Below are 12,950 nucleotides of genomic sequence, written 5' to 3' on the forward strand. Positions count from 1 at the left end.
AGTGATGCACCCGGCTTAAAGTCTAAACTAGGCGGCTTAGTATATTGGCAAAAACTTGATGGGGCTTTAGTGCCTTTGTATTCAAGAAATATTGGCTCTTTGTATGGCCCATATTTATCTTGCCTGTGGACTTTTAATGATAAAAAAAAGGATTTAATACATTTTAAATCCTTGTACTTATACCAAAAATCACTTTACCCTTTTGTATTTCAGAAAGTCTCAAATCAGTCCCTATACTTATAACTAAAATGAAACCGCTAGTTTTTTCTGTTAAACTTAAATAAATGACGTCAAAATAACTAAAATATCCCTATTGTGCTTGTTAAAGAAGACATACATATTTTAATATAAAATTATCAGAATAGCCATAGTACTCGGTTAAATTTAATAAAAAAATTAATTATCTCACTTTAGTCATAAATACACAAAGTCTAGTTGAATACTATTTTTTTTTGTATAGGGATAAAATAATTTTAGGCATAAGTGCGTGCAGAAGTAGAATGTATTAAACTAAATAAATGAAGTTTGGAATTCTCTTTTCTTTTCTCTTAATTAAGTTTTCCGGTTACATCTCATACATGCCTTCATGAGAAGATAATCGGCTGTAGATTCGTAGGCTTTTAAATACCATCTCGATCACCAAAGTTTTCTTTCCGTAAGCCGAGAGGAAGCACCGAGATCCATGGAAACACGGCAAGAGAAGGTTTCTTTCATCTCGCCTTCCAAAACACTTCGATCTGTATAAAGTTGCTATTTTTTTTGTTGTTGTTGTTGTTCTCTGCTCGTGTTGTTTTCCGCTGTTTCAATAAGATTGTTATCTATCGTCTGTGGCAATCATCTTGGTTTTGTGAATTCTGATGAAGTTTTGGAGGACCTTTCTTTTGGGGAGGGAGTGCAGAGTTGATGCTTTAAGGTCTCTGAAACAATCCGTGTTTGCGTCGATGAAGGGTTTAGTTATTTGGGCAATAAAGAAGAGTTGTTTCATTTGGGGTTTTGAAAATGTTTTGGTCTTTGGGTGGTTTAGATCTCTTATAGATATTCCTGGCTGGAGAATTTAGATGCTATTGCTTTGGAGCCAGAACCTACACCACTGACAACTTGATTCATATTTCTTGTGGAAATTTTGGGTTTTGGATGAAAGAAATTCTGCACACTAAGTTGGGATCTTGTTTCCCGACTGTCAAATCTGCTATTATCTTCAAATAAATTTTACTGCCAGATATATGGTGGACAGTGAGTTGATACCTCCTACGACATCTTGAGAGAACAGTTTGACCTTATTCCATGAGTCATATGAAGGACAAGATGATGTTAACTATCAGAAGAGTTGTTGCAATTAGTAGCATAGTAGTTGTAAGGATATGTTACTTTCTGGAGCTTTTTGGTCAAGCCATTCAGCTAAGACTCTTAGGACTGATTTGGAAGATAAACAATATGGGTGGTTTGGAAGAAAGAATTGAAAAGCTAATGTATGAAGAAAACTTAACATGGGCAAGTATTCATTACTTTTTACATATTGGTTGGCTTTTATCGAACTGAGCTGCCTAAAGATTTCTGCACTTCTGTCTACTTCTGAACCTATCTAGTAATTAGTTAACATTCATGTCTTTCAGAGTTGAAATATATATGTACTTGTAGGGTTCTGCAGAATATAGAATGGGATTGATATCTTATTGTCTATGTAAACATTCATGGCTTTCTGGTTTATTTTATATCTAATAACTCCAGCATATTTTTCCGAGAAACTTCCAGGACAAGCTTTCAGCTATAGCAGAAGAACTTGGTCATGAAATATGTGTATTTACAAACTCAGCAAACTCTCCAGCACCCAACGAAATGCCTGTTCCTGCTGAAGGTATATATCCCTTACTAGTTTTTTCTGAATACCTGATCTATGTGAGGTCTTTGCATCATATATCAGATAAGCCAAATTGGCTTTAGAAATGATTATGTGACTATTTGACATTGTTTATTTAGATCTTGGTGAATAATACTCTTTTGGTTGAACATGCAGAAGAATCAGATGATTTCTATGAGTTTACTCCTGAAGATTATTATCGGATAATTTCTGACAAAATTGGAGGTAATTACCTTAATTTCAGCAATGAAAAGTTCTTTTGACTTGTTTGATTAAAAAATAGATTGTTCTTTAACTGTTTACTTATTCTCAGGATTTTAGTATGTTGGATTTCCTCTATTGGCATGCAAAACTTATCTTCTTATTATGTGGGTTCAAAGTGTGATCCTAGAAATGTTTGAGAAAATTTTGTTCTGCCTACAGACCTCTTCATTTTCAAAATTAATTATACGATTTCAATTCTTTGATTACTTTTGCTATCTGACTGATACAATGAAATTATACACAGCAAAAGCCCAAATTCTGAAGACTCATAAAATGAGGGAAGCAGAAGCTGCTGCTCGCAGAGCAAGAATAACCAAGGTACAAGTGCAGTCTTACAGGATTCCTACTCTTGTTCTTATATTGCTGAATTAAACCCTTAATCTTGAAATTAGAGATACTAGTTTGATTTCATAGGTTCCTGCTGAAATTGATGGTGAAAGTATAACTTGCTTTCCTTTTAACTAATGTGGTAACTGGTAATCAGGTTGTGATGAACTTTGTTATTGCGTGGACAAACATTTGCCTCCGGTTTTGATATATAAATTTCTTACTTAAAGCTTATTCGACATGATATACTTTAGTTTTCTCTTTTGGGATGACAAGATAGGCAGTGGTTTACTTAATGAAGCATGGTTTTCTTGCTGCGATGTACTTGATGAAACATGATTTTCTACTCACAAGTTACCAGCTTAATTAAGTTGATTTAGAAAATTATAATGGCTATTCTTTTGTGTCAGTTTCATTTGCTTGTCTGGTGGGTTCTAGATTTTTTTATTTGTAACATGTGTCTTTATGCTTTGTGTTTTTGTTTGTGCAGGCTGTGATAAGGGTACTTTTCCCTGATAACTACATCCTTGAGGCTAACTTTAAGCCATCAGATTACATTCAAAGTTTGGTGGATCTTCTAATGAAAGTAACTGCTCGACCAGACCTACCATTCTATTTATGTAAGTAAGAGTGTGATGCATTGTTATTAACTAGACCAAGTTTTGCATTCTAGTAATGATTATTTTCTCTTTGTGTCTTTTATCTCGGATGTCGTCACCAAATCCTTTTTTTTTTTTCTGAAAATCTTATGGGTGATTAAGGTTTGAATATCTCTTGAACTTTACCACTATTACGATCTATGGGTATGTAATTTTTCTTTCATTAGTAAGAAGTGGGATATCTAATAAATCAATAAAAAAACCTTTCCTGCATAAGTCAAATTCTCAAAACATAGATAAGCATCTTATACTGTCTTTTTCAAGAAACTAATGTGCAGTTCCTATTGTTACACAGAAGTTCTTCATTGTCAATTTATTGGTTATTACATCTGAATATTGAATGATGCCTTATTTTTTTTATTGTTATAATCTACAACGAACATGACCACAATAACTATATTATGTGGTCATGGCCTTTCAATGCTTGTAAGCTGATAATCATTTCTATTCTTTTCCAAGCTTCTAGTGACATTTATGTTTTTCTTTACCATCTTGTTTGCTTTGGCCCTTTGTATGGTCCAGGACATCAAAATGTACGATATTTGGTTTTCCATATTGCTATGATAGAATAATTGCTCCTGAGGATTTATGACATAGGTGTCTTAACTTACTAACGAGAAGCACCTTTTCAGCCTTAGCCTTAGCCTTGTAGCTCTTGTTCCATTAGCTGCTACTCAACTTATCTCTTAGTTCTTTTTTGAAAGCCAAAACTAACATGGGAGGAAGTAGTAGGAAATGATATGATAGCACTATATTTGATGCTTATCTACAACTATATATTCCCATCCTTGTCAACTTTTATTCTCCCAGCACTTCTTACTGTAGTTTATTGGGAAGTTAAATGCAACAAACTACTATAAGTAAGGTAGTACAATGTTTTTGGAAAAGCAAATTGGTCCTATGAAGAAAGAAAATGTTCAGAAGTGGCTACTCTACAAATTACAATTCAATTGTATAATAGTGGTACCCTTTGGAGTGTAATTCCATCTTTTTTAATGAGATTACACAACAATTTTTTTTAATATGATAGTTTGTGCTTTGTACTCATAAAACACCAAAACCTCCAAATATACGTGTAAACCGTGTGGGTAAATTCCCCCCACGCGGTGCATCACATAATCTGTCAGTATAAAAATTTCACAAGGCACACAACAGCACAAATTCACCATAAATAAACTCAACCATAAGAGTCCAGATACAAGTTCCACAGGTCACAACAAGGTGCATTAGTGGGTATTAGTGGGTTGGGGGTCCAACCACAGCCCACCAAGGTGCATTAGTGGGTTGCAGTCTGTAGTCCACCAAGGTGCATTAGTGGGTTGCAGTCTGCAGCCCACCCAACATTTGGGTTAGTGGGCTGCGGCCTGCAGCCCACCCGAGCCTAAGTTGGTGGGCTGTGGCCTGCAGCCCACCAACACCCATCCCCCCCCCCATCTCCTTCGAAGGAGGGAGACAGAGGGGACGAGACGCGGAGGCTCGGTGTTGCCGGCAGCCCGCCCTCAGGTCGGCGGCTCGCGACCTACGCCGGGGAGGGAAGGGAAGGAAAGCAAAGGGAAGGAAAAGAGGAGGGCGCGGCTTGGCTCGACGGCGTAACCCACGCCGCGGAGGAGCCACCGCCCGCCCTCCCCGCCTACGGGGGAGTGGGAGAAGCTCGCCCCGCGGCTGGGGGGTGTCCGACGGGGCAGCGAGGCGAGCTCCATGGCCGGCGGCCATGGAGGTCCCTCCTCCTAACCTAGTGGCCCGAAGCCCATCCAGAGAGTTCCTTCCTCGGAGCTCTCGGACCGACGGCCGGACGTGGGGTCGTCGGCCGCCGAGGATGATGGTGAGATGGAGGGAAATTAACTACTGAATTTTTAACGGGGTTGAGGCTTACCGCGCGTTCGGCTTCGTCGGCTCCGGTGTCGGCAACCCACGAGAGAGGGAGAGAGGTAATGAAGTGGAGAAGAAATTGGGGGGGGAGAGGGGATTGGGATGGGCTGCGGTGAGGGGAAGAAGGAGATAAGGGAGGTCGGGAGGGTGGCGTGCACGGCAAGGGAAGGGGAAGAAGGAGAAGAGAGGACCGGGGGGGTGGCAGGCACCTGCGTTAGGGGAAATTTTTTTTAAAATTTTTTTTAAAATTTTAAATTGGGGTGTTACAACTCAACCCACAAATTTCATGGTGAATCTGTTGATTTCAGTTCATATAATTAGCTCATGTCAGATCTGACATAAATTTTTTACCCTACATATTTCACTCGATGTTTTCAAAAACTATGAATATTCTAATATCCATTAATGGATAATAATTGTTCCATTATTCAAGCTAACTTTGCAAATTGCGTCTTACTGACTACTCATGATGATGAATGGGTCACAATCATACATATGTAAATAATAAAATGAAGTGTGATAATCTTGCAAGTGCAAGCATGATGTAGTATTATTGATAATCTTTTGCATCATGTACTTGTACATATCATAACGTGAATGAGTGGATATTAATGCCTGAGTTTGTCTGATCAGTAATTTTACTCTAAATTTTAGCAAGCTATTGATTGTTAACATTCCAATACCCTACTGAAAGGAGTTTTGCGGAAATATTATATGAGTTATCTACTTAAGTCATACTTTGTAAGTCAAATAAGCATCTGTTCCTATCTTTGCATGCAAAGGAAATTTCTAATACCATTTGATTGTGATCCAGATACCACTCCTCCAAAGGTTCTTATAAAGGATACGACACAAGATTTCTATTCAGCTGGCTTTGCTCCTGGAGCTATTGTGTATTTCTCTTATGATCTGCCAAAAGGTACACAATTTTATTGAATGACATATTAAAAGAGCAGCATATAGTAATTTTCTACTTTCGTCCTAATTTTGTAGGACTTCAGAATTATTGTCTCATGTAAATATTCTGGCAATAGACATGCACAGAACTTAAAGATAAACTCTGATAAATGTTTTATAACCTGTATAAAATAAGGAAAATTAAGGATTAATTACAATATAAATAAATATTTTCTTGTTTGTGTATGAAAGAAACTAAGAAATTGTTACTGCATAGTATATCATATAATATCCTTTCCATGATCTTTGTGGCTATGTAAAGCTGTCCTGATGGTTAGATGGTTGTCTTTTACTCCAACCTTTCACTCTTGATTGGTACTTTGGGGTCAATCTTCAGTGTGCTGTTAACATTATTCACATTTTCTTGTAGTCTGAAACTTCCTTGATTTTCCTTTGAGATGAACCAACTTAGTGACTAGCATTGGTAATCAAGTGACAATTAAGTTCCGTTTTTTAAAAAGTAAATTACCATATGCAACACCTCTCTGTTAACTGATAAGTACTGGTTCACTTAAAAACCACGTAACATAAAATAATAAAACCATCAATAAGTAAAACAACTAAAGTATCTTTGGTATTATATTTAACTCTTGTTAAATACTCGATCTCAGGAGCCGTATCACTTTCTTGTCTGTCATTGAGTAGTTTATGGAATTTCAATGCTAAAACCATGTCTTGATAATGAGGTCAAATTTTAGTGAAAATTTTTTTCAACTCAAAGTCTCTCTCTCTCTCTCTCTCTCTCTCTCTCTCTCTCTCTCTCTCACACACACACACACACACACACACACACAGGATACCCCAATATGGATTGGGAAGCAGAAAGGATGGGATGTCGATAAATGGAAGGATGCTAGAAAGAAAAAGATGCAAATGAATGAATGGGTGATAGAAAGAATAAACATGTTAATGATGTAGAATACCAATATGCACGACAATGAAAGCAAAGGAGGTGAGAGTGTAGGAGAAGAGGACAGAAAGGAATGGACAGGACAGTAAACAGAAAGAAGAGAGGAACCTGCACTAAAATCTGGCATTTGCTGTTGCCTCCGTCTGCTGCAACCACTGCTCAAAAGCTAGGATTTTGGGAAGAAGGGCCAGGGAAAAGACGAGCCTTTCATATTTTATGCTTAGAAGATCGATCCAATATACATCAGATTGTTGAAGATGATCTGATTTTAAAGTTCATGGATCGTTTAATCTTTAAGACGTTAACACAATCATTTCCATTTGTCATAAATCAAAATCCTACTGATGGTGACAACCCCTTCATCTGTCTTTTCCATCATCTTCAACTAGGATCTTTTCTCTCTCTTCTTCACTACTCATGCTACCATTAGCTCTCCTGCCTTTATCCAATATAAATGGCATTTTGTTTGTCCTCTGACATTATGTAAGCATACTGCATCATCATAACTAATATCCACAACGAGAAATTTAATGTTACCTGCCTAGGTTAACCTTCTTTATAGCTGATTTTGTGTAATTGCATTTCTTAATATCACTCCGAATTAGATACATATATCAGAATTCCTCTCAATGTAGTTAATCAAATTATTCATCATTTTTTCTCTGATGCAGATTCTGAGTTAAACAACGAAGTTGCAAAAACAGGGCCTTATCTTCGTGCAGATATCCAATCTTTGAATGGACTGAGGCCTACTTCCAAAACGTTGGGTCCTGTTAATTTTGAGCCAGAAACTACTGTAGTAGAGACAACTGTTGTTCCAGATCCTAAGCCTGCAGTGAAGAAGCCAACTAAGCCAAAGTGGCTGAAATTGTGAACATATTAGAGGTAAGCTGTTGCTTTAGCAGTTTAGCCTCTTAGTTCTCTTTTATGGTTGCATAGGTAAAAAGCTTATGTGCCCAATTTATTTGGAAGTTGATCAGTTAAGGACATTAAGGAATTTCTTCTTAGCTTGCAAGGCTGGTATAGAGATATTCCTTTCTCAATCATCAAGCAGCTAGACAGCTTGTTGATTTTGAGCCTTTCTCTTGTTTGGCTTTAGTATATGATTTACAACTCTATCAATTTGGTGGCAGGGCCATCTTTTACGTCGTGTAATTAGGTTTCTCTGGTACATCAATCAAATCCTAAGATGGCCATTTATAGGAAAGTTAAAAATACATTTTACTCTCCTGTGGATAGTTATTTCCAAATGTATATAATGGTTTTTGGTATCTTCTGCTCTGATGCATTTGTGTGTGGAAAGATAATGTGGTTTTCTTTGCCTTTTCTTCTATGCAGCTGATAAAGGATTCAACCAACACAGGACCCAAGCTTCTAGGAATGAATAATATCAAGTGCTCTCCACTCTCATCATGATAGATGTCGCAAGATTGTAAACAGGACGAAAACAAGCTTTTTCAGATTTTGTGTTTCACAATAATGTTCATCGACGTAGTTCCGTATGCAGTACAGAGTTATAGAATATGTAATTTGATCATGTATCTTTTACTGACTTGGAAAAAGGACACGGTGGATATTCTGCTCTTGGTATTCTTGGTGTTTCACCGTGATATGCACTGATAACTGCAACCAGAGCTGAAGCATCATGGAATCTTGATCCTGTAAAGCTTTAGAACAAATTGTGCTCTTTTTGCTCTGTGTATTGTTCCACCATGTTTGACTGCCTGACTTTGTGGTTAATCTCTGACTTAACCTAAAGCTATTTGTTGCTAACGGTAGTGATAGAGAATAGTTTTCATATCATGTTGTTAAACTTTTGAGGTCTAAACAATGATGTAGGATTAGAGTTATTGTGACTGAAAAATTGTGCTTGATAGAGAGGTATTCTTTTATTTACTAAATACGTCATTATGAATATAACTAACCATTATGAAATATAACAATCTGTAAAACCATTGAGGAAATTTGGATCAAGAATTTAGTACCCTATTAGGACAAAGAAATACAAGTGTCAATTAACAGAAAAATTATAAACAAACATTAGAAAATTGAGACACCAAGTAACAGTAATAACGTTCAAGCAACTAATTAGTTGTTTGAATTCAGGTGTAATGAGATGACTTAGTTTGATGGTCAACAGGAGAATGCAACTAAAGACACACACTTGAGTCCTCTTGCATACAATAACTTGCTTAGTTGCATTGACTAAGTATGATTATTAAATGAGAAAAATACAAGCTATTCCTAAAGTGCCTCTAACTAATAAGTATGAGAACAACTAAAATGCTCTTGGTAGTAATATACACTAATTAGATAAGAGAAATAGCATAACAAATATTCAATAATTTTATGAATCGAACCATTGGCCAATTTTTTTATTTTATTTTGGAGACCATTCTGATGGATCTTGGCTTTGAAGTCTTTTTTCTTTGTCCTTTGAGTTTGGTAGTGTGGATGGGCCACCAAAGGAGAGTGATATGATTATTAATTTTTGGAGGATTACACCCAGAAGCAATCACTTGACAAGATGCCATACTTATATTATTGTCTACTAATATTCCTGGAGTAATTTGCCAATATTTTAGAAATTTGAATCTGGGCCTCCTGAAAGTTGACTGCTGAGAAGATCAGATTATAAAAAAAAAATGATGAATATATACTATAGATGAGGTTAAAGAATATGGATTTTTTTCTTACATAATTAACATTCAAAATATTTCAAATATTATAATTGTTGTTGCATTCCTCAAAATACCATAATTGCGGCCGAAATCATTAAGCTCTTTTAAACAATATCAGTTTTCCAGTTAAATATAAATAATCACCATTAAAATAAAATTTGATATTAAGAAAAAACTTACTTTTACCCTTTATATGGTTTAAGAAAAATAAAACTTTTTTACAAATAATTTACAGTCTAAACTCTAAGAAAGAAGGATATGTTAGTTATCCACAAATATTTATTAATTTTAATAAACATTTGTTAAGAATATTCTATAAACATTCTATCGAAAACGCATTATAATAACAATTTTAATAGTTTATAATATTATAAAGAATGTCGCGGCAATTATAATCTTTTAATTATTTTCATGGCAATTATGTCACACAAAAAAAAAACCCCATAAAGAATAATATATTAGTTCAAGTTAGGCTTGACTATGAATATTTAGCACAAAAAAGTATAAACACTTGATTTAGATATAACTTTAATTATAGGTGCAGATCCACTACTTATTTCTTAAATACAACTCTGAAAGGAATATAATTACATCTAACATACAATATAAAGAATGAAAACAAGAAATTGAATGAATAAAAACTATTGAAATATATAATAAAAAACTATGGAGATATTTATGTGAGAAAACTACCAGAGGAAATTGATGGTCAGACATTACAAAATTATTTTCTTGTTCTTTTTGCAGTCTCTGACCTCTCTCTCTCTCTCTCTCTTTGTTCTTCAATAGATATTATTAGCAGTCACCCTTGACGAAGTGCTTTCATTATTTAAATACTATTAGACTAGATAATAAAATATATTTTTTTATGAAAAAAATTATATTTTACCGCGTGTAGTTAGGCATAAATTTACTTCATCCCTTTATAGTTATATCTAAATTAAAAATATTACTTTTTTAATTACATTTAACTAAATTACAAGTTGAAATTGAAGATTCTAGCTAAAGTTGCAGAGAATTAAATACATTTTTTAATATATTTAAAATAATATCGATTGAATTTTAAATAAAAAGTATGATAAATATATTGGACACATGTAAATTTTTGTCTTATTTTGTCAGCTAAAATTATATTAATATTATTTTAAATGTGTTCAAAAATTTATTTAATCCTCTACAATTTTATCTCTAATATAATAAAAAAATAATTATAATTTGGATATAATAACAGAAGGGTAAGGACTAAAGTGAATTCAAGTCTAACCCCTTATATTTATTAACTAGACCATAAAATATGTCTCTAATAAACTCAAAGATATTTTTGAGACATTAACAATAAAATACACATAGTCAAATAATAAATATCCATATGATATAGGGAAAGGGATACTTTTAATAAATTTCCCCTAAAAAGCTGAAATGAACCTTAATTTATCAAATTCACATCATCAAATCTTTTTTTTTGTTTTGTTTTGTTTCAAGAATAATTGGTGAAAGAGATGAATGGCTGCATTTTAATATTCCGTTCAAGGGTCAAATCTGAATGGAATTTGCAACGTAAGTGATGATGACTCAAATTATGTGAATTATATCAAAACATTACACGTTGATTACCACCTTCACTTTTATTTATTTGTTTTCTATTCCATTCCTCCTCAAATTTATATTCTATTTAAATTATAGAAATGATGCTATTCTGCTTCACGCAATTGTGATGTGCCTTCCATGACCTTGCATGAAAGCAAGAATGGTCAGAGTTGTTTGAATTTGTTGCAGTTTATATAGTGTTTTAATTGTCTATATATACTTTTGAATCACATTTTATATTTTGCGAACTTATCAAAAGCTTAAGCTGAGAGAGAACGAGAAAGATGATTTTATTTTATCTATTTCTTGATGGAGGTTTTTATGGTTTGAAAAGCTAATAAGCTTGATAAAATTCTGAGTCTAAGGCATCTAACGAGTGCGATTTTGATGTGGGCCGATCCATATGGGTTAGTTTGACCGTGTTGTAGATATGTGCCGTCATATGGGGTCATGCATATTTGACTGTTCTAATTGTGTCTGAAAAAAAATATAGAGAGTCGTGCGACTTGAGCGAGCATTATTAAAGCCGTCAAATATATGCAATCGATGTATTAGCTTAGATACACAAGCAAACCGACCAACACTAAATCTTATCGACTACTCTAAAAAGTTTAATAGTATATTTAAAAACCTCTCATGTAGTCACGTATTAACTCAATATGAGAGATGTTAAGATTGGTTATTGACATGCATTCATGAGAAAATAAGAAAATCCAAGTATATATGAACTTTAATCTTGCAATAAAGGTAGGAAAATTGAGCTTTTTCTTGTGCTCATTTCCTATATTATTATTATTTTTTCTTCGGTGGGGTCGGAAGGATTAATGGTCTAATAATTTTAATCTTTTTTTTATGAGAAATAAGAATTTAATGATATTCCACTAAATAATTAGATAAACAAGTTAGAGACTAATAAATTTTTTGGATAATCTTTTTATTTTAGTTCAGATGTACTTGGGTCAAAAGCTCTTCAAACTTGAATACATATAGTGATAAAATTATTCAAGTTTTGATGTATTCAATTGCTATAATATGTCAAATTTAAACAACATATCAACTCTCTACTCTAATTCTCTCTCCCTCTCTCTCTCTCTCTATATATTTTGCCTGGTAAAAAATCTATTATTTTGCTCTATTCTACAACCATATTTTTATCTTTTGTTTTTTTAATATCTACTATGTGACCATATCTTGAGTATTTGACCAAATTGAGCCTCATGACATACTTATTTATCCAAATGGGTGTATTTTATGAATGGCTACCTTGTAAACCCTAAACCCTTTGATTTATCTAATAAAAAAAGTGAGTGGAGGGTGGATAGCTAGAAATTCTAATGGTGATGTTTTTATTGTTTGCAGGTGGTGGTCCTTATAATACTGAAGATGCTATTACAGCTGAAGCCAAGGCCCTTAGCGAAGGGCTCATAAAAGCTAGAAAATAAAACATGGAGAAGGAGGTTATTGTGGAGGCAGATTCTCAAATTCTCTTAAGCAAATATTTGAAGATAGCTCCAACCATTGGAGCATAAGGAATATAATTGAAGACTATAGAGCTTTAATGAAAACCTATACTAGTATACAACTAAATGATACCTATAGGGAGACTAACTGAGCTGCTAACCGGCTGGCCAAAATTTTGTATTAGCAATAGATCCTTCTTTCTATGGGATGGCTTAGGATATCCTTACTTCAATCCATTTTGTTGAAGAGCTGTCTTAGAATTTCCTATTTTCAAGACATTAGATCGTAAGTAGGATGATTATGACAGAGAACTCATCGAAGCTTATCTTGGAGAGACAGAAAATGAGAGCTTTCGAAGCTTTCAAATTTTCGAGAGG

The 12,950-nt window shown here is 34.4% G+C and overlaps 1 protein-coding gene across 1 annotated transcript; it reads left to right on the forward strand.

Moving 5' to 3' along the window:
• The first annotated feature begins 454 nt into the window (after positions 1–454).
• On the forward strand, positions 455–8,557 carry LOC140798092 (plant UBX domain-containing protein 1). Its single transcript, XM_073151824.1, has 8 exons — positions 455–703; positions 1,753–1,855; positions 2,015–2,083; positions 2,367–2,440; positions 2,940–3,069; positions 5,792–5,896; positions 7,516–7,729; positions 8,183–8,557. Exons 1-7 carry the CDS (start codon positions 683–685, stop codon positions 7,716–7,718), a joined length of 705 nt encoding a protein of 234 aa, XP_073007925.1. The 5' UTR covers positions 455–682; the 3' UTR covers positions 7,719–7,729; positions 8,183–8,557.
• The last annotated feature ends 4,393 nt before the right edge of the window (positions 8,558–12,950 follow it).

This window comes from Typha latifolia, chromosome 11 (genome assembly GCF_019914945.1).
Source record: "Typha latifolia isolate L0001 chromosome 11, TyphaL0001v2, whole genome shotgun sequence".
In the NCBI taxonomy this organism is placed as follows: Eukaryota; Viridiplantae; Streptophyta; class Magnoliopsida; order Poales; family Typhaceae; genus Typha; species Typha latifolia.

Bases quoted from the DNA above. Each gene is read 5' to 3' on its own strand.
- LOC140798092 (XM_073151824.1), top strand. From the start codon at position 683: ATGGAAACACGGCAAGAGAAG. The intron at 704-1,752 runs GTTTCTTTCATC...AGAAACTTCCAG, and splicing joins TGGAAACACGGCAAGAGAAG to GACAAGCTTTCAGCTATAGC. The intron at 3,070-5,791 runs GTAAGTAAGAGT...ATTGTGATCCAG, and splicing joins AGACCTACCATTCTATTTAT to ATACCACTCCTCCAAAGGTT.